The sequence below is a fragment of the Sarcophilus harrisii genome, chromosome 1 (genome assembly GCF_902635505.1).
Source record: "Sarcophilus harrisii chromosome 1, mSarHar1.11, whole genome shotgun sequence".
Lineage (NCBI taxonomy): Eukaryota > Metazoa > Chordata > Mammalia > Dasyuromorphia > Dasyuridae > Sarcophilus > Sarcophilus harrisii.
In genome coordinates, this window is record NC_045426.1 from 706,174,020 (window position 1) to 706,194,892 (window position 20,873).

The following is a 20,873-nucleotide window of genomic DNA, read 5'->3' on the forward strand; positions in this document are numbered from 1 at the left end:
CCTCTCGGCCTCTGTTGAGCAGTAACTTGCAGTCTCCGCCTGGAGTCGGGCTCTGCACTCGTCCCTGACAGAGATTTCCACAAACGCAGTGCCGTTTGATGGGCAACACCTATTTCTCCATGGGTTGTACCTGGAACGCTGGGGGAAGACTAGCCGGGTTCACGGCAGTAAAGCGGCGTAGTTGTGGGACAGTAGCTGTGTCCCACAACGGGCCTCTAGTGGGAGGCCATGGGACTGGAGACCCTCTGAGGCCACTGGGGACTCCCAAGGTCTGGTGTGATTAAGGAAATGGTTTTCTGGTCCTCGGGGCTCAAGTGGGGGACTGAAGGGCGATTGTAAAGCTGTTGTTCCTCAGCATTCATCAGCAAAATGGGCAGGGGGGGGTTTCTGCTGAGCAAGCAAAATCGGGGACGGGCTATTTTCTGGGCCAGTGCAACAGCATAGACGGCCACATTGTGCTTTGGATGGGACGAGCCCGAAGGACTCAGGGTTGGATTCCCAGTCTGCCTTGGCTGTTTTCTAGCTCCAAAAAGAAAAGGGGGTTGGATTTTGGATTGAATCATTGAGTACTGAAGTGGCCCCGTTGTTGGGCAGTCTGCCTGGATGGCTTCAAAGGATTTTGGTTTAAGCATGAATGCAATCCTTGGAGTGCCCCAAGTGACGGGGGCAGGGCAGAGAAGGAAGATGGACCTAGCTTGGGACTGTACTGGGTGCGGGCCTTTGGAAGTCTCCCACTGGAGCTCCCCAAGAAATCCTAACAAGTCTGACAGATATTTGTAAATAAAAACACACACGGTAATTTTTCAGCATTGACCCTGGCAAAACCTATTCCAACTTATCCCCTCCTTGCCTCCGCCCCCTTCCCTAGATGGCAGGTAGTCTAATACATGTTAAATGTGTTAAAGTATATGTTAAATGGCAGGTAGCATTTGTATAGAAAGCTTTCTGACAGAAGTGGCTTTTCCTGCCCTCCCCTGTCACCGATGTACCGGCCCCTTCACAGCTGTGAACCCGGCCTGTGGTCCGACCCTTTCAGAGGTGTGAACCTGGTCTGTGGTCTGACCCCTTCTGGGGTGTGAACCCAACCTGTGGTGTGACCCCTTCACGGGTGTGAACCCAGCCTGTGGTCTGGCTGTTCTCACAGCCTTGGAAGCAGCTTTCATGTGGATGTGTCGAAAGGAAAATGGCACAATGAGCATTGGTCCTTGGCTTTAGGAAAGGAAGGGAGGTCATTCCGTTCTCTTCTCCCTTGACCTATTCCTCCCTCCCTGGGCTCAGCCTCCCACCTGAGCCCGTTGGAAAAATTTGGATTCTTGTCTCGGTGTCGGGGAGAGAGCCACCCTCGAGCAGGGAAATCATTAGATAGCGTTTACATAGAAACCTCCTCCTGTAGGACTTGGCCCAGAAAGCATTACTCTGGAACGGTGAGTTTGGGGTGACCTCCGGCCCCAGCCATGGTGGCGGCTGTCCGTCTGGGTGGGAACAACCTGAAAACCTCCCCTCCTCCCCACCCCAGCTTCTTTAGTTGGACACTTTAGCCAGGAGGGTCCGCCGACGGAACCGGCCAGAATGCAGTTCCTGGCTCTGTCCCTAAGGTTTCCGTGCGGTGAAGGCTGCAGTGGGCGTCGTTTGGGTAAGTGCATTCAGGCCCAAAGAGCCCTTGCTCTCCCGGACTAACGGTTCTTTCTTTGCTGGTGGCTCAGCCCATTCTCTGGGTTTGGAAGACTCGTGTTTGGGCGACTGAGAAAAGAGCGTTTGTGAGCACTGAGCTTTCCCTGTTCTCGGGCCATCTGGGTGTGTGATCCACCGCCTTGGAGCGCCTTCAAGGCTTTAGTCTGGGGCCGGGGAAGAAGGGACCGCGGCTGACCTCTTCCCCAAGATGAGGCTTTGTAGGGGCCGGCCAATGGTTTCCCCTGAAGTCGGCCTTTTCTTTGCTGGATGTGGAGGGGGATTTGGTGACACAGGAGCCCGTTGGGTGGCTGAAGCTGTGGGAAAAGCAAAGAGCTTCCTTTCCCAGGACTGCTGGGGGCGGGGGTGGTGGTCCCAGTGAAAAGGCCGGGACTGCGTCAGAGCATTCTGTGCTGAGAGATGCCCGTTCGACGCGGAGGAGACAGAGAATCCTAAAAAGACTGACGTGATCAGACACAGAGTGAAGTCACCAGAACAACACAGACCCCGAGAACCGGTCCGAAGGTGATCCAGAGCCGCGGACCGTGGCCTGGAGAATGACCAGGCATGGACCAAAACTCCAGTGTAAGATCTAAACAAGAGACTCCTGACTCTGAGCACTCGGAGGACCATGATTCAAGTCCCGCCTCCGGTGGCGGGAGGAGTCAGTTGTCTCAAGTCCCTTCCTTGGCGGGCATGTGCTCCCGTGCTTCCGGCAGCTCGTTGGCCAGTCTGGCCAAGGGCTTCACGTGGGGATTGGGGCCGTCACCCGCGCAAGGCGGGTACACCAGCTATCGCCCCATTGAATGGTTAGAGAAGGGAGGTGGCCCCGAGGCATCAGAGAGAAGGAGGAATGACGTACAGTAACTTTATCACAGCTGTCTTTGGAGGAGCTGGAGAAATGAGGAGCCCGGGAGGGAAGGAGGATGCTGCCTGGGGATGCTTCCTCATCCATAAGGAAGCCTGCGGACGGGGGCTCCTCCTCCAGGGGGTCTCCCAGCAGAAGCCGATGGCCATCGGGATCCACTGGGGGGATTTTTATTTCCATTGTGATTTGGATAAGATGGCCCCAATATCCCTCCTAACTTCAAAGTCCTGGCAGTCTCGGGGGCATGTATAAGGTCGTTCATCTCCTTTTGGGCTCTGGGAGGGTGACTTGCCTCCAGTACCTGCACGATGGGAGGTAAGATTTGAACCCCTGGCCCCAGTTCCTAGGGCCAAGGAGTGGTGCTGGGAGCCGGGGATGGGCTCTCTCGGAACCAAGGGCCCGTATCCCCGTTGTGCTGATGGGGCCCAGAAAAGGCTCACACAGGAACCGCTCTGCTTCCCACTTGCCCCCGTGACTTCCCCAGGTGCCCCGATGGATACCCGAGCCTGCCTGACCTCGTCCCAGTCACCTTGGGGGAATGGATGCCTCCGTCACACCCAACTGAGTGCGGCCTGCGGTGGAGGAGGCCACAAAGCATCCAGGGCCCTTAGGAGCCCAGAGTTCTGCCGGCTCAGGGAGTGGCCACTTTGGGCCCACAGGTAGGAAGGGGAGGCTTTGGGAGGGAGCCAGAGTATCACAGTCCAAGCAATTATCAATGTTTTATCAACTGTTATCAATGTTTTATTCCATATGCATTTATTTATTTCAGTAACTTTCCCAATGACATAGGATTCAGGCTGGGCAAGCCTGTTTCAGAAGTTTCCTCTGAGCCCTTTGTTTTACAGATGAGGAAACTGAGTCCCAGAGAGGGGAAGGGACTCGGCAAATCACTTTTTAATTTGTTTGCTTATCTGTTCATGGGGGGTGGTGTAGCAGCCGCCTCAGTGAATTGTTACAGTGAGGCTTAAATGAGACCATGCACATAAAATACTGTGCAGAGCTTAAAGCCATAGAGAAATGTACCCTCCTGGCAGTGGGCGTCGGGGAGAACCCGGGCTCTATGTTGACGCTGCCTTCGTTTGGTCTTGGCTAAGATCCTTTTCCCTTCCTGGCCCTCCGTTGCTCCATCTGTAAAATGGTCTGATCTGAATATCCTACAAGGTCCCCTCTGAGATACCAAGAGTTAAGGATATTTAGAGCTGGCGAGGATCTTGGGAAATAATTTGACAGCATTGTCTCTTTCCAATGTAACATTCTAGGATTCCAAGATTTGAGTGAGGATTCCAATCTGTAAGAGACTGGGCCCAAAACAGGAAGAAGCTTATTACTGTCATGAGTGAGCTCCAGTGCAAAATCCAGGCCCGAGAGACATCCCCTGTGAATAGAGAGAATGAGGCCTAAATGAGATCCAGAATCCCTCCAAATAATTTGCTCTAACTATCCACACAGGAAAAACCAAGTGGATGAAAACTACCTAATAGACCAGAGGTTTCAGATCAATAATAGCTCAGCCCATCACCTTTCTGAACCAGATTAAACTATGATTCCTGAGTTTTTAAAAAAGATTTTATTTAAATATTTCCCAAATGCATGTACAAAATTTTATCATTTTTTAAAAATCTGAATTCCAAATTCTGTCTCCCTCCTCCTTGAGGAGGCAATTTGATATTATATACGTGAAATCATGCAAAGCATATTTCTACATTAGCCATGTTACAAAATAAAACAAAAATAAGAGTTAAAAAAAAAAAAAAAGTTTGCCTTAATCTGCATTCAGGGCTCATCCATTCTCCCTCTGGATGTGGAGAGATTTTTTCTTTCTAGGAAGGTCACTGGAATTGTCTTGGGTCAGAGTAGCTCCGTGTTTTACAGTACAGCTTGATTGTCTTTACAGTATCCGTGTGGATAGAACCTTGTGCACAATGTTCTTCTGGTTCTGTTCATTTGGGATTTGTCAATTCGTGTAGATCTTCCCTGAAATGATCTCCCTCATCATTTCTTCCAGCACAATGGTATTCCATCAGACGGGTACAACAGATAAAACAGTGGGCCTAGAATCGGGGAAAATTGGAGTTCAAATCCAGCCTTACTTAGCCACGTCCTAGCTGTGTGACCCTGGACAAGTCACTTTACCCTGTTTGCCTCAGTTTCCTCATCTGGAATATAAGCTGTTAGAGATGACAAACCATTCCAGTGTCTCTGCCAAGAAAACTCCATATTGGGTCACAAAGAATTGGAAATCATTGAAACTAAACAATAAAAATTTCATCACAATAATATACAATTTGTTTACCCATTTCCCAGTTGAGAGACATTCTTTAATTTCTGTTTCTTTGTCCACCACACACACACACACACAGAAAAAACCTGCTATATTTTCATATGCATAGATGCTTATTCTCTTTATCTGATTTCTGGGATACAGACCTAGCAGTGGTATTGCTAGGTCAAAGGGTATGCAATGTTACAGGCCTTTGGGCCTAGTTCCAGATTACTCTCCAGAAGAGATGCGTCAGTTTGCAACTCCACCAATCATGCATTAGTGTTCTGGTTTTCCATTTCCTCCCCAGCCTATTTAATTTTAATGTCGGTGTGTTTTTTAAAAAAGAACATTGTGTGGTTCTGAGTTGATGGTGGCCCTTGGGGATCCCTGCGTATAGTGTATTTGAGCCTCAGATATTATGATTGTGGTTGGACAGGCAAGTTTTTGAAAGCAATCGATGGTAATGGACTGTGGAGGCAGGAGGCCCAAAATCGAAGAGGAGTAGGGGGGCTGAGCAGTCTGGGAACTGTCCTGGGCTTTCCGGGCTCCCAAGCATCAGCCAGAAACCAAACCGGCTTCTGAGAATGGAGCACATCTGTCAGGCAGGGAATTATGGGAGTAAGATTCGGAGTTACCCAGAACGGCAATGGGGAGACATTTATGGGCTGAGCCCAAGCGGTTGGATCCTAGCAAAGAAAGGATGTGAGGGGGAGAGTGGGCTGGTTGCTTAGCAATGAGTGCTCATCCTTCGTTTCCAAGGACGATCAAGGACATCCCAGCTTTTGTGGCCCAGAGGTACTGCTGCGATGGAAGATGGGCATAGGACAGTGGGCACAGGCCCATGGACACGTTCCTATGGCCGCCATCCAGCAAGAGCTGAACAAATGCTCCTTGATATGATCTTATGGCAGGGGTAGGGTCATTTACCCCAAGCCTGGATGCTCAGTCTGTCAATGGCCTTCCTACTCCAACTGCACACACCTCCAGCTTCTCTTCTATTAGTCTCTTTAGAAATATATTCTCTTCCCTTTTCTCTCTTCCCCCTTCTCTGTTCCTTCCCTTCTCTTTTCTTTCCTTTCTCCCTTCTTTCCCTCTCTCCCTCCTCAAACCTTTCTCTTTCATTTCTTTTCTCTCCTCTTTCTTTCCTTCCCTTCTTTCTTCTTTTCTATTCTTCCCTTCTTTTCTTTTCTTCCTTCTTTCTCTCTCCTCTTTCCTCCCTGCTCTTTCCCCCCTTTTCTATTCCCCGCTCTCTTCTCTACCCCTTTCTCCTTCCTTTCTTCCTCTCCCTCACTCTTTCCCCTCCTCTACACAAATATTCCATATATATACATATATATTCTATTATTTCCCCCTGAGGCACTTGGGTCACACAGCTGGCAAGTGTTGAGGGTCTGAGGTCGGATTTGAACTCGGCCCCCCAGTGCTCCCCCTAGCTGCCCCTTTCTGTTGCATTCTCACTGCTGTTAGGTTAAGCTCCCGGGACATGGATTTCGGGCCAGGAGGGTCTCGGTCACCGGCCCACGCTCTGCCCTGGCAGTCCCAGAAGCCCTCGGGTGTCCTGTCCCATCCGGGTCCCGACAGATGCTGGGGGGGGGGGCGCCGGGCCCCCTCCCCCGCGGGTCCCCCTTCCCCCGGGGCTGCTCGATGCTCCGGGAGTTTTGGATGGAAGGAGACTCCCCGATTCCTTCCAAGGGGGCGGCCCCTGGCTGGGCTTGTGCAGCCCCCGTCCCTGTGCCCCGGGACCCCGGCTTCCCTCAGAGGTCGGCCCGGGGCCGGGTGGGACGGGGGTGGGGCCCCAGGGACCCCGCTGGAACCCCCGGGGGACGAGCACAACCCCTCCCTGCCCGGTTTCCGCCGCCTCAGCGTGAAGAACCACTCTGGCCGTCAATAATTGATGCGGGTTCTGCTGCCGGGCGGCGGCGGGCGCTCAGGGCCGGCTTTTCCCGGAACTGGCCCGCTGGACTCGGGCCCAGGCCGGGCCTCGGGCTGAGCGTCTCCTCCCGGGCTGGGACTGCCGGGAGCCCGGGGGCTTCTGGGAAACCGAGGCGGCCGGTCAGCACACCCTCCCTCGGGGGCTGGGGGGCCCTCCGGGGACCTGCCGGCCCAGCCCCCCACGTCACCCGCGGGCAGGGCCGAGTCCCGGGCGCGGCCGCGGCAGGATCAGCGTGTGGAGTCCCGGCTTTTGCCCCTGCTCTCGGAGCCTCAGTTTACCCGAGGACGAGGAGGCGGCCGAGGGAGAGCGCAGCGGGCCCGCTTTTCAGACACAGGCACAGCGCTGAGCCCGGCCCGGCCGAGTCCCAGGGGGCGTGGGACACCCACGGGCCGGCCCGAGGCTCTGTACATTTACAGCTTTATTGCGCACACACTCGCCCCCCCCCCCCCACACACACCTGGCAAAGGCGGGACACAAACGGCCCCCACTCGGGGCTGAGCGCGGGGGGGGGGGGGGGGGGAGGGGACCCGGAGCCCCCCAGGCCGAGGGGAACCGCCCCGGGGCATTCTGGGTCTCCTCCCACACCTCTCGCCCCTCGCTCTGCTCCCGGGAGGCCCGAAGCACAGAGGGAGGCTCTGGCAGTGTCCCGCATACAATGGGTGCTTAATAAATGCTTGAGGGGTGATTGCTGCCTCCTGCTAGGGGCCCCGCGGGGTCCGCCCTACTCACCGCCACAGCGACCTCTGCCCTCTGGCCCGGCCCGGACTCGGAGGGGCGTCTCCCGCTGGACACGGAGCTGGGCGAGGAGAAGGGGCCGGCCCCGCTCGGGGACGCTCTCGGGGACCCGAGGGTCCGCCTTCCTTCCATCGACACCTCTCCCTGCGCTGCGCCCTCCTAACAAAAAGGAGCAAGAAACGGAGACTTCCCGACGTTCCAAAACCCGCCTGATGCTGCCCCCCCCGGGGGAGCCGGGAGCCCCCGCCCGGGCCCGGGCACTCACCAGCTGTGCGGCTGTGGGCGGGTCGCGTCCCCAGCTGTGAACAGCGAGGCGGCCCCGGGTCTCCCAGCGGAAAAGGCTTACTCCGGGCCCCCCCGCCAGCCCCGCGGCCGTTCCCACCAGTGGCCGCCAGGGGCCGCTACTGCGTAAGCCAGGAGGCTCAGGCCAGGGGCCCGGGGCCCCCGAGCTTGGGGGGAGCTGGTGCAAGCGCCGCCTTCTCCGGAGGAGGGACCCGGGCCCAGGAGGCGGCGGGGCCGTCAGAGCCAGATGTCCCCCCCTCCCCTCCCCCGTCTCCCGGTGCCCCGGGGGGATACGGAGAAATGGGAGGGTTCCTTCTCCAGCCCATTCCACAGATGAGGAAACTGAGGCAGGAGGCCGGACGCCGGGGCTGGAGGGAGGGAGCCGCCCTGACCCTGCGCTGTGGGGCCGCGAGAGGCCGGTTAGGAGGCGGAGACGCTGGCCCGGCCCCCCCTGGGACGGAGCCCCCCGGGACGGGGGCCGAGGGCTCAGTTAGCGGACACAGGAAGGCCTGGGCCAGGCCCACCATCCCCAAGCCCCCGTCAGATCTCGGCCTGCTCCGTCTCCTCGCAGCTCCGGGCCTCGGTTTCCCCTTATTGAAGGGGGGGGGGCGCATGACCCCAAGTCGCTTCCGGCTTAAAACCCACCCCAGGAGCTCCCGAGAAGCTCCCGCTCAGGCGGAGCCACAAGAGCCCCAGGGGAGTCAAGTCCTCCGACTGGGGCAGAGAGCGCGGAGGATTGTGGGAAAAGGGGGGTCGGAGGGAAAGACCCTCGGGGGGAGCTGGGGGTTCCAAGCTGCGGGGGGAGGGGCAGAGCAAAGGCTCCGGGCCGGAGGGTCCCAGGGGGGACGAGCTGCTTTGGGGGGGGGGGGGGGGGGTAACTCGCTGCAATCATTAACGGCGGCTCCGCCCGGCCCTGCTCAGTGCTCTCAGGTGCCTGGTGCTCACCACCCGGGAGGGAGGGGCCCTCACTGCCTCCCAGGTTAGCCCATTTCACAGAGGCGGGAGCCGGACCGGGGCCAGTGTCTGAGGGTGGGTCTGACTCTCCTGGCCCCGGGCTCACTGGGACCCCGGCCGGGACAGGGGGCGGCCTGGGAGTCGGTCCCAGGGTGAGAGGGAGCAGGACGGGGGAAGGTCTGGGGGGAAGAGATAAGGGGTTCAGGACGTGGGCGGGGCGCGGCGCCGGCTCTGAACCCCCGGGGCTGCCGAGGTTATTGGGGGGGGCAGGACGGAGCCCGAGCGCTGGGGCAGGGGCAGGGGCAGAGCACTGGGGGAAAAGGCCGCCGGGTTTAGCAATCGGGAGCGCGTGGGCGCCTGGGGCGCAATCATGGCCAGGATCATGGGGCGCGGGGGAGGCTGGGAGTTGGCCCGGGGGAAGGAGCCTGGCAGGTGAAGGTCAGGGAAAGGGGGTCCTGGCAGGAGAGACTGAGGCTGCTGCGGGCTCAGGGAGATGGGGGGCAGCCTCCCCAATCTGCCCACACAGATGCTGTCTCTGGGACGGCCCGGAAGGCAAGGCAGGAATTAGCCCATTTTCCTGAAGTGCTTCCCCCAGTGAGGGCCCGGGCCGCTCCCCAGGAGCCTCAGCATTTCCAAGGCGGGGAGCTGGCCCGTGAATCCCGCCCTCACAGCCCCCCCCCCCCCCCCCCCCCCCCCCCCCCGTCCCAGCGCAGGCCCGGCCCCGTCCCCGGCCCTCCCAGCACCGGCCACTCCTTCCAGGGTCACCCCCCTCCCCCCACACAGCAAGCTCCGGCCCCTGGGCAGATAGCGCCGGCCTGGCCCCTCCCCCTCGGCTTTTTCCCAAAGGAAGGTCCTTGCAGGGCCCTGACACACATTACTCAGGCCTCGAGCACTGCAGACACGTGCATTTATTAAGCGCCATCTGGGCCAGGCACCAGGCCCTGAGGACGCAGGGTCTCCCCACCAGCCCTTGGCCCCTCCCAGGAGCCGCAGAGATCGCTGCCGCCTCTTACCCCAAAGGGCCCAGTGGAGTTTGGCCCCTTTGGCATCCACAGCCGGGCTGCGCTGGTCCCGGATCATGGGCCAAGGCCTGAAGAGCCAAAGGGCTGGGGGGTGGGGGTGGGGGTGGGGGGGCGTCAGGCTGGGCTGGCTCACCCAGGAATCGAGTGTCAAGGGTAGGATTTGAACCCGGTTCTCAAATTCCAGTCACTATTTCTTCCCCAGTAGGACCGACCCTCGGGTTCCATGGGCCCTCCAGAGGCGGCTCTGGCCCTGCCCCCACCAGCACACTCATCTCCTGCCGGCCCCCCCCAGCCACCACCTCTCCTCCATCCATCCCGCAGAAGGCCTGCCCTGCCCCCCCCCCCAGCCACCATCTCTCTCCACTCCAGGGCCCAGAAGCCCCCTCCTGTGGCCTGGCTCCAGGCACTCGGTGCCCCAGGGGGCCGTCTGGTGGCCCCTTCTCCCCCCGCTGCGGTTGGCCCGGGGCTGACGGCCGAGTTCTGTGGGTCAGCGAGCGCTGCGAGAAGGCTGTGGGGGGTAACAGGGCCACGGTTCCCTGCTCTTCCCTCCCCGGGGGCAGGATCTGGGCCAACTAGAACAGGGAAGAGGCCCCAAGGACACAGGAGGGGCCACCCCCTGGGGGAGGCTCCGGCCTCAGCGGCCTTCCCTCCCACTGAGGGAGAGAGGCCGGGCCCAAGCTGCAGGGCCCCCTGAGGCAGCCTGGCCCAGGACCCCGCTGCAAGTGGGTCAAGCTTTGGGTGCCCCTCAGCCTTTGTCTCCGCTTCCTGCCCGGAGGGTGGGGTGGGGGCCCTCGGCCAAGTGATGAGCTCACCCGGCCCCCCAGCAGAGCTCGGCTCGGCCCTTTGTCTGAGAGCCCTGGGTGGGTCCCGGCTCTGGGCCTGCTTCTCCTGGGCCTGGGAGGCGAGAGGGCGCGCCCCGGGACCCGAGAGCCAACTAATAATTAAAAATAATGGCCCCACTGAGCAGGGCTTCAAGGTTAGAAAATGCTTTATGGGCCCCGAGGGGCCTGGATGTGAGGCGCCCGTAACCGGAGGCCCTTCCCGCAGCCCACGCTGGGCTCCCAGAGGCCTCCGAGGCAGGGCGCCCCTCCCCCTCTCTGCGCCTCAGTTTCCCCCTCTGCACCACAAAGGAGGCAGGACTCATCTCCATTTCAGAGCCAACGTGGGGGGGATCAGGCATAAGCAGCCAGGCTGGGCCTTGAGGGGAGAGCAAGGGGGGGCAGCCGGTCAGGTTCCCCGACATGGGCCCGGAAGGGGGAGGGGCTGTCCCCTCGGGTCGGTCTGGAGCCTTCTCGGGGGCCTGAGAGGGGCCTGGCCGGGCTGAGGGGGGCTCCAGGCTGGGGAGGGCTTGGAAGCCAAAGGGAAGAACAGACACTTTGAGAAGCAAAGGGAGCCAGCCAAGCTTCCTCAGAGGAAGCAGGCCCAGCGCCGGGCACCAGAGAGCTCCGGTTGGGATTAGGTCCGGGTTCGAATCCAGCTCCCAGACTAGCTCTGCCATCTGAGGCTCGACCTCACCTATAAAAATGGGGGGGGGGATGCTCTCAGCTAAAGTGGACCCGGACAAGCGGATTTCGAGGCGCTGGGGACACAGAGGGCGGCGACCTGGGGCAGGGGCAGGTCTGTGGGGGTCACTGACCCTCGGGGGCCGGAGCTTCCTGGGAGCCCGGAGGCGCCGGTCCGACTAAATCCCACCGGCCCCCGAGGGTTCCCCCCCCCCCCCCCGCAGGCTCCCTCCCGGGGGCAGGGCGGCAGATGGCGGCATTTCCCGGGCGCTGGTTGGCCGGGATCGGGTCCCTCCTGTTCTGTTGGAAAATAAGCCCTGGGGCGGTTGAGCCCCGGCAGGGGCGCGGCTGCGGCGGCCGCTGGGGGGCGGGGCCCCGGACCGGTGTCCCGCACTCGGGGGAAGGAGGGATGTAGCGGCGCGTTATGGGGGGAGACCCGGGTGTCCCTGACGCTCACCACCACCCGGGGAAGTAGGGAGCCCTCGTCCCCATTGTACGGAGGAGGAAACCGAGGCCGGGGTCCAAGCCCTGTCCCCCCTCCCCCCGCCCCCGCCAGGCTTCTTAAGGGGCATTTGCCATCCCGGACCGGGCGCGGAGTGCATGCTGGGAAGCTCCGAGAGCCGCTGCCCGGCCTCTTATCGCCCTGCCAAGGCCAAACGGGCGCAGGCCGGAGGTGACCGAGCACAGTCCCTTCCTTCCCCCGCAGGCCCCCAGGAAAGGGTCCCCCGCCACCCAAGTATCTTTTCCTGAGCAGGCCTCGGAGGGGGCTGGGAACAGGCTGTCCCTGCCCGCCCGCTCCGCCCCCCGCCCCGCGTCCCCGAGGGAGGGGTGGGGGCGGGGTCCGGCCGCGGGTTCTGGACCTCGCCCCCCCCACGGACACGGACCCCGGCCAGGGAAGACCGCGGCCCCCCCGGCGCCCCCTCCCCGCTCCGGCCGGGCAGCCCCCTCCCCCAGACGCCCTCGCACTCACTCCCCCACGCCCAGGGCCGCCGGCGGAGCAGCCGGTTGAACGTTGAACGTTCAAACTCGCTCGGGGCCCAGGGCGTGACTCACCTCCAGACCAGCCAGCCAGGATCCAGCCCTGGGGAGGGAGAGGGGGCGGGGAGGGGGCCCGGGGGGAGGGGGCCGATTACCTCACCGGCGTTATTAAAGCCGTAGTGTCCCCGGCCCCGCGCAGGCTGCGGGCGGCTTGTGAGAGCCCTGAAGGCCGAGGCAAGTCGGGGACCGCCTCCCCTCCCCCTGGGCGGGGGGGCGGGGGGCTCGGGGAAGGACTTCCCCCACCCCTCCCCGGGCCCGGGAGCCTAAGGTGGAAGTCCCAGGCGTCCGGGCGGCTGCGGACAGAGAGGGGGAAGCTCCGGCCCGGGCGGGGGCGGCCCGCGGGAGGCCGGGGGCAGCTTCCAGGGCCCGGCCCCTCGCCCCCCGCCCCGGGCCCCTCCCACCCGGAGCCGCGTCCTGCACCTTCCGGGGGCGCCCGGGTCCCGGACCGGGGGGCGCCGCGCCCCCCGCGGAGAGGGCGCAGGTGGGCGCGGGCGCGGCCCCGGGGTCCCCGTCTCCGCGCTGCGGGCCCGGGGGGGGGCGGGGGGCGCCCCCGGCCCGGGGCTGCGCGGGGCGCTGGCCCTTTAAGCGGTGCGCGCCGCCTCCCTGGTCCAGCTCCAAGTCGGGGGAAAAATAATAAATGAGCCGGAGAGAGGGCGGGGGAGGGGAGCCGGGGCTTTTCGGGCCGGGCTTCTTTCCTCTTTCTGCCGGCGGCCGAGGCCAGACCCGCCGGGCCCAGCCTGCGCCCAGCGCGGCGCCGGAGCGAGGCCCGGAGGGCGGCCTGGAGGCGGGGGCGCGGCGGGACCCCCGGGGGACCCCCGGGGCCGCGGGCGGGCCTTCTCCGGCCCGGGGCGGGCCATGCGCCGCCCGGGCCGAGCCGGGGCCCCCGGGCTGCGGGCGGCGCTCGGAGATGGCGGTGGGAGAGCGGGATGAGGCAGGTGAGCGCGGGAGGGGCGGGGGGCCGCGAGCCGCCGGGCGTCCTCCCCCTCCGGCCCGACCCCCGCCCCGAGGGAGAGAGGGAGACCCCCGCCCCAGCTCCGGCCCCGCCCCCGTCGGATTTCTCCCAGGCAGGCCCCGCCCCCACAGGGCAGATGGATCCTGCCCAGGAGAAAGCCTAGTGAAGCCCCCCAGGCGGGCAGGGAGAGAGGCCGGGGAAAGAGCCGGGGAGCCAGAAATGGGGGGCTCTGTTTTTGTGGTGGCCTTGGACCGGTCACTGCCCTCTGGCTTTCAATTTCTTTGTAAAATGAAGGAGCTGGAACTGTTTATCTCCAAGGCCCCTCCCAGCCCTGACACCCCCTGTTCTAAGCCCCCTCCCGCCCTGACTCCCCCTGTTCTAAGCCTCCCCGCCCTGACTCCCCCTGTTCTAAGCCCCCTCCCGCCCTGACTCCCCGTTCTAAGCCTCCCCCCCCCGCTCCCCTTTCTAAGCCCCTCCCCCCACTCCCCTGTTCTGCCCCTCCCCCCTGCTCCCCCTTTCTAAGCCCCTCCCCCAACTCCCCTTTCAAGCCCCTCCCCCCTACCCCCTTTTAACCCCTCCCGCCCTCACCCCCTTTCTAAGCCCCTCCCCCCCCCCTTCTGCCCCCCCCACTCCCCTTTTCTAACCCCTCCCCCACCCCCCTTTAACCCCTCCCCCCAACTCCCCTTTTCTAATCCCCCCACCCCTAACTCCCCTTTCAACCCCTCCCCCCAACCCCTTTCACCCCCCCCGACCCAAACCCCCCTTCTAACCCCCCCCCCTCCCCCTTCGCCCCCCACTCTCCGTCTCTTCTACGCTTGGCCCAACATCCCCAACCCCCCCAACCCCAACCGAACTCAGTCTCCCTCCAACTACCCTTCCCCCCACTCCTAGACCCCGGGAACCTCAAAAACGCCCCTTACAGGCTCGGTACCAAGGGGCTTCCTGGCTTCGAACTGCCTTCCCCGCCCAACCTCCCCTCCCCGAACCTAGGCGGACCCAGGCTTCTCCCTACCCTGAACCCCCGCATCTTTAACCCCCTTTTGCCCCCGCCCCAGCTGGCAACCCCAAAACCAGTACCATATTAGGACAGGAACTAGCCCCCCGAAGACCCTCCCTCTCCTGGGTGGCCCGGACCAAAGAGCGGCCCCCCATCCAACGGAGAAGAGAAGGCGACCAGCGGCCCCGGCATCCCCCCCCGCCCAGCGAGACGGAGCCGGGCAAGGGGAACCGCCGAGGCGAGCCCTTGACTCCTGGAATGAGCTGGGGAGCTTCCTGGCGCGGCCAGGGTCCCTCCTCCCACCCCGTAGGAGGGCAAACCCGAGGCTGGGCGGCCGAGTCGGGGCCGGCCCCACCCGCCCTGCCGCCCAGGCCTTTGCCCCAGGGTGGGGTTCGCCCCGACCCCCCCCTTAGGCCTCGTGCCCCCCATCCCCAGGCGCCTGTTCCCCCCCCGCCTTTTCCTGCCAGAAGCGGAAAACCCTTCTCGCCGGGGGGCGTAATTGTCAGTATCAGATTTCAGATGAAGGAAACGAGGAAGGAGGAATTGCAGGCCCAGCCGGCCGCCGGGCCCTGGGCCAGGTTTCCCGACAGCCGGCTGACCCGCCTCCGGGGGGCCCGGGACCCGGTGTTTAGGCAAAAGGAGAAGGGGGAGTCCCTTCGGCATGGTGTCCCAGCTTTTAGGGCCCCGGGGGGGAGGCCCCTTCAGTGGGGGCTCTGCAGCCTGGGCCCCGAGAGAGGCAGTCCCCGGCCGAGCCAGGCTTGGCAGAGGCTGCTGGGAGGGCAGCCCGAGCAAGGGCTGCCAAAAGGCCCCACCTGCTTATTTCTTTCCGGGCCACGGTGGCGGTGGCGGTGGCCGGGGAGAATCAGGCCCAGCTGGGTGGGGACGCTCAGGCTGCCTGGGTCCCAGGGCCCGGCCCGGCCAAGGCAGCCACCCTCCCCGGCTCCCGGCCCCCCCTTGGCCTGGTCCCTTGAGCTTTGGCGAGCAAGCATCTGTTAGTCTCAGGGCTCCGCACTGGGCGGCGGGGGTCAGGGGTGCAGAGGGGACCCTCGGTGGGGGGCGGGCCCTCTCTGTGGGGGTGGGGGCGGGCTCTCCCCGCACCTCCCCGGAGCCAGACCACGCCCCCTCTGAGCTTTTCCACTGCTGCCAGCAGCCAGGGAGAATCCCGGAGCCCCAGGCCTTGTGTGTGGCAGACAGCACCTGCACAGGGCGGGAAGGGAGGGAGGGAGGGAGGAAGGAAACCTACTATGTGCCAGACACCTTGGGAATGAATCATTTGGGGGAGGGGGCGGAGCCTGGAGTCAGGAGGACCCAAGTGCAAATCTGCCCTGGGACACTTAACTTCCCACTGTGACCCCGGGCACGTCACTGAACCCCACTGACTCAGCAAAAAAAAGAATCCTCTGAACCTGACCCAGCCTGCAGGGGAGGTGCTGTTATTGTCCCTACTTTACACTTGGGGAAACTGAGGCCCAAAAGCTAGGAAGTGCTTGAGCTCACGCCCTGAGCCTCCCTCGCGGGCTCATGAGTGGGCACGGGCTCGGGCTGAATGCAGGGTTGGGGGGGCAGAGGGGGAGGGCTGAGGGGGGGTGGCCGGGGAGTGGGATTCTGCAGGGAGCCGGGGCTTTTGGTGGCCATGGCTCCCACCGGAAGTGTCCTGGGAGGAGGCGGCCTGGGTTCTGCTCCTTAGTGTTGTCGTCGTCCTTGACCTGTGCAGGCTCCACAGCCCGGGGGTCGCAGGGGAGAAATTGGGGCCCAGCCCGGGGTCCCTGCCCCGACCTTGCCCCGATCCCCTTTCTCCTGCCCTCCCGGCGGCCTCAGAAAATGTGCCCTGGGGACTCCTGGGAGCCCAGCTTTGGAGGCTGCCCTTGGGGCCACTCCTGGCCTGGCCAGGGAGAGCGAGGATGTAGAGGAAGTGCCCCTTGTGCCCCCCTTAGAGAAGGGAGAGCGGGGTTCTGGCAGGGGGCGCAACAGGGAGACTTCCGAGTCAGAGCCCCCCCGCATTCGAGTTCTGCCTCATGTGGTGACAGTAACTAACGATGGCAGCCATGGTCTAATGCTAGCAGTATGGCTCCTGCCTCGCGCCCAGCGCTGCTGAGTGCTTTAAAAGTTGTTTTTCATTTGGTCCTCACCAGCAGTGTGGGAGGTAGCTCTGTTTGACAGATGGGGAAACTGAGGCTGCGAGGGGCTTGCTTTGCCCAGGCTCACGCAGTCATGTGTCCGAGGCAGGATTTGCACTTAGGCCCAACACTCTGGGTTCCAGTCCTGGGCTCCTCTTTCCCTCCCAGGTTCCATTTGGAAAATGAGAGATTTGGACCAGTTGGACCATAGGGTCCTTCCTGACCCACAAGGTCTCTCCTGGCCCGCAGGGTCCCTCCTGGCCCTTTGAGCCTCTTGGCCCCCAGCTCCCGGGGTTCAGATTCTCTCAGGTAGAGGCAGGGGGAAGTGCAGGGGGAGGCCCCAAGCCAGGAAGGGGGGATGCCCCCCAAATCTCGCCGCCAGATTCGCTGACCCCCCGGATCTCTCCTTCTCGGGGGCAGGGAGCGAGAGGCGGAAAAGCTTCTGGTGCTGAGGGAAAGGTCAGGGACCTGGCCGGGGTTCTCAGGGCCCGCCAGGCCGTGGCCGCTGCCGCCGGGCCATCGCCCCGTCTCCTCGGCAGGAGGCCAGGGAGCCAAGAGGCCGGAGTCCAGGGGGAGCATCCCGCCGATCGGGGCCCCCAAATGTACCTCCTGCCCCCCCATCCATCCAGCCCTGTGTGCCGGGACTGGGGGGGGGTCAGAGCCAGGCCCCAACGCCCTGGAGGGAGAGACGGGGCAGACTCCTCGGGAGGGAGGGGGGGAGGTTCGGCGTTCCCGTGTCGGCCCCTGCCTCCGCCCCCGGGTCCCCCGCCCCTCCTCCCCACGGGGGCGCAGCTGCAGCCTCTCTGTCTCCGCAGGTCCGGGAGATCCTGGGCCACTGCACCTGCCCGAATCAGTTCCCCATGATCAAGGTGTCAGAGGGCAAGTACAGAGTGGGAGACTCGAGCGCCCTCATCTTTGTTCGGGTACGTCTCTCCCTGTGGGCCCTGCCCAGCTGGTCCATACCCGGGGGGGGGGGGTCCCTGACTGGGGGCAGAGGTCAGCGACTCCATCCCCCCCCTCCCCCGCAGCATCCAGGGAGGGGAACCCGGGGCCAGGGCCTGCAGCCCGGGGGCCGGGGCCGGGAAGGAAGGCTGTGGGTGAACCGGACGCTTCCCCCCAGGTCCTTCGGAGCCATGTGATGGTGAGGGTGGGAGGAGGCTGGGACACGCTGGAGCACTACCTGGACAAGCACGACCCGTGCCGCTGCACTTCCGTGTGTGAGTGCGGTGGGGGGCAGGGAGGTGGGCGGGGGGAGCCCCCCCCCCCCCGGGCCAGAGCCCCAGCATTTGCCAAGCCCTGGGAGGGCCTGGATTTGAACCCGGGTCTGAATCTCTCCCTTCCAGCTGATGACTTGGACTGGGTCTGATTCATTAGTGGGGGCCCTTCCGGGTGAGGGCCCCCTCTCCCAGGGCGTGTGTTCTGAATGGGCCCCAGCATTTTCGGGGCGATGGGTTCCTTCGGAAGCTCTGCTTGTCGCTCTCTGTGCTGGGAGCCGGGGCTTGGTCCCCGCTGGGGGGGGCCTGAGGGCCCGGGGTTGCCGGTAGGGGACGTGAGAGGCCCTTAGCGCTGCCCAGGCCGCCTGCTTTCGAAGCCCCTTTGACTGCCAGGGCCTAACCTGTGCAGGGGGGCGGGGGGTGTGTTCCAGGGGGCCCGGGGCGGGGGCTGACCCGACCCTCTCTTTCCAGCGCATCGGCTGCCCCAGCCCCGGGCGCTGACCTTCTCCCCTCAGAAGGCGTCGCCAGCCCCCAGCCCCAGAGCCTCCAGCCCCGGGGCCCAGCGCTGGCCAGACGCAGGGAGCCCGGCCCCGGGGGGCGAGAGGAGGGGCTCCCGGCCCGAGGGGCTCCCGGCCCGGCTCGGGGCGGGGGGCACTGGCTCCCCGCAGGCCTCCACCCCACCCCGGGGCCATCGGGATGGCCCGGAGACGCGCCAGTCCAACCCGCTGAGGTAGGGCCCGGGCTGGGCGGGGTGGTGGGGCAGGCAGGGAGGCTCTGGGCCCTCACGGGTTACTCCCAGGCTGGAGCGGCGCATCCGGTCCCGGCCGCAGGAAGAGAGCCCGCCCGCCCATGACTCATTCCCAGGGAAAAAGTGTGGCAGGCTTCCTGTCTCCATGGCAACCCAAACTAACAGGCCAGGCGGCCCTGGGCCAGTTCCCTGGATGGGGGAGGGGTGGCCCGCAGATGAGGGAAGGGGGGCTTCTGCCGATTTCCTGCCCCGCCCCGTGCCCTCCGACCCCAGCTGCCCTTGTCTCCCCTAGGCTGCCCCCGAGGTCCCGCCGCTGCTCAGGTGACAGTGACTCCTCCGCCTCCTCTGCACAGAGTGGCATCCTGGGCTGTTGCCGGGGAGAAGAGGGGTCCCCAGGACCCCGGAAGGACAGTAACAGCCAGCGAGCGACCAGGGTCCCGGCGGCACTCAGGAGACCCCCGGCTCACCGGAGCAAGTCTCGGGACCGGGGCCCCGGGCCCGGCCCCCGTGTGGAGGAGCGGGGCCGGCCCCGAGGGGCCCAAGGTGGAAGGGACGCCCGCCCGGCGGCTCCGAGCCCCGCCCGGCGGGCACGCAGCCAGGGCCGCGAGGACCAGACCATGCTCCTCATCCACCGAGACAGAGACGGGCAGCACTCGTGGGCCCGGCCCGGCGGCTCCGGCAGAAGCACCCCCAGGGCCAGGAGCCCTGCGCTTCCCCGTGCCCGGGCCCAGCCCGTGGCAGCCCGGGAGCCCCCCCGGCCCTTGCAGGTGGTGGACACGCTCTGCCAGGAGCTCGAGGAGCTGGCTCGGACCTTCCGGGCCCCCCTGCAGCTGGACGCCCGGCAGGAGCAGCAGCTCTACCGCTGCCTGGAGGAGGAGTTCCTGGCCAACTCTAAGGCGCTGGAGGCCGAAAGGGCCTCCCTGGCCCCAGCCCCCCAGACCACCCCCGAGCCTGCGGCCCCTGACTCTGCCTACTGCTCCTCCAGCTCCTCCTCTTCCTCCCTCAACTTCTTTAGCAAGCACGCCCCCCCCGGAGAGGCCCCCCGGCCGGGCCCGGCCCCCAACGGGATGGCCGCCGTCCCCAACGGCTCCGGCGACGCATGGGACCCCAGGACCCCAGCCCGTGGCCGGGCGCCGGCGCTCTCCAGCTCTTCAGATGAGAGTAACTACTGCCCTGCGCTCAATGACGTGCAGGAGGTGCCCGAGGGGGGCTGGGGCGAGGCGGAGCCGGGGGGCTTGGGGGACGAGCGCGGGGGGCCGGGGCTGGCCAGGCTCCCCGCGGACTTGCTGAGGCCGTGTGCCCGCCCCCGGGTGGACAACCAGCCCGACAGGAAGCCATCCCGCATCCCCACCCCGCTGGCGCCCCGAAGGCCTTCGGCCGATCACAGAGCCTGGCAGGGCCTGCCCTCGGCCTTCCCCGAGCCCCTGACTCCGGGGCCCAGGGGGGAGGGCAGGCGGGAGGAGGGGGCCTGGATGTGACCCATCCGAGCCCCCTCCAGGCCTTGCTGCTACGGCCGGAGGGGCCCTGGTCCCGCCTCCCGGACCCCGGGGCTAGGGCTGGGGGGCCAGAGTTGGCTCCCAATGGCCCCTCCCCTAAGTTTGTTCCCCACCCACCCCTTCTTCCTTCCTATGTGGCCTTAGTTCTAATTGGGTCCCTGGACCCGTCCGTCTTCCGGCCCTGAGTCCGGGGACCAGCGTCAGGGAAAGAGGAGCGGACCCCGCTGACTGTACGGCATGGATCTAGGGCTTGGGGGCGGCAGGCCGTCTGGGTGGTCCCCGCCCTCCCCCAAGTGGGCATAGCAGATCTATTTAAATCTAATATATTGAGAGAGTGTGTGAGTGAGTGAGAGGAGCGGCCCCTCGGCTCTGCCGACCCCCCCCTGCTCTGTAACCCCGCCCTGAGAGATTCTGAGCTCCAGAGAGTAAACTAACGCGCATCGCCCTCGGTGTGGTTATTGGGGGGGTGGAGGGGGCCCGGGCGGGCGGGGGCAGGCGAGGGGCATCTGAGGCCCGCGGGGGCCCTCCCTCCGGTCCGGCCGCCCAGGGGGGCCTCGTCTCCAGAAGGGAAGCACCCCCACGCCCGCCACGCCCCCCACCCTAGTGTAAGCCGGAAGAAGCCCTTTCCCGAGATCGGGGAGGGGATGGAGGCCGATGAGCCCGAGGGGCCGCAGCTGGGGGGGTCCCCCCGGATATCATGGCGGAAGAGAGCCATCCGGGAGCCGCTAGGTGGCGCTGCCATGGATAGAGCTCTGGTCACGGATGGGGAGCAAACCCAGCTAGCGGGGGGGCTCTGGGTAATAACCCCGGTGTCTCAGAAATAAAAATGCAAATCGAGAGAACCATCCGGGAGCCGCTAGGTGGCGCTGCCATGGATAGAGCTCTGGTCACGGATGGGGAGCAAACCCAGCTAGCGGGGGGCTCTGGGTAATAACCCCGGTGTCTCAGAAATAAAAATGCAAATCGAGAGAACCATCTGGGAGCCGCTAGGTGGCGCTGTAGCAAATAGAGCTCCGGTCCTGAGTCACAGACCGGGCCACCAGGCCTCAAACCCAGCTAGCTGGGGGCTCTGGGTAATAACCCC

At 64.2% G+C, this 20,873-nt stretch overlaps 1 protein-coding gene across 1 annotated transcript; it reads left to right on the forward strand.

The window, feature by feature from the left end:
- Positions 1–11,260: 11,260 nt before the first annotated feature.
- Positions 11,261–20,624, forward strand: GAS2L1 (growth arrest specific 2 like 1). Its single transcript, XM_031948815.1, has 11 exons — positions 11,261–11,342; positions 11,703–11,900; positions 12,982–13,200; positions 14,273–14,452; positions 14,650–14,792; positions 14,895–15,182; positions 15,929–16,262; positions 16,785–17,254; positions 17,452–17,548; positions 18,017–18,275; positions 18,586–20,624. The coding sequence occupies exons 1-11, from the start codon at positions 11,261–11,263 to the stop codon at positions 19,769–19,771; spliced, it is 3,456 nt and encodes a 1,151-aa protein (XP_031804675.1). The 3' UTR covers positions 19,772–20,624.
- Positions 20,625–20,873: the final 249 nt, after the last annotated feature.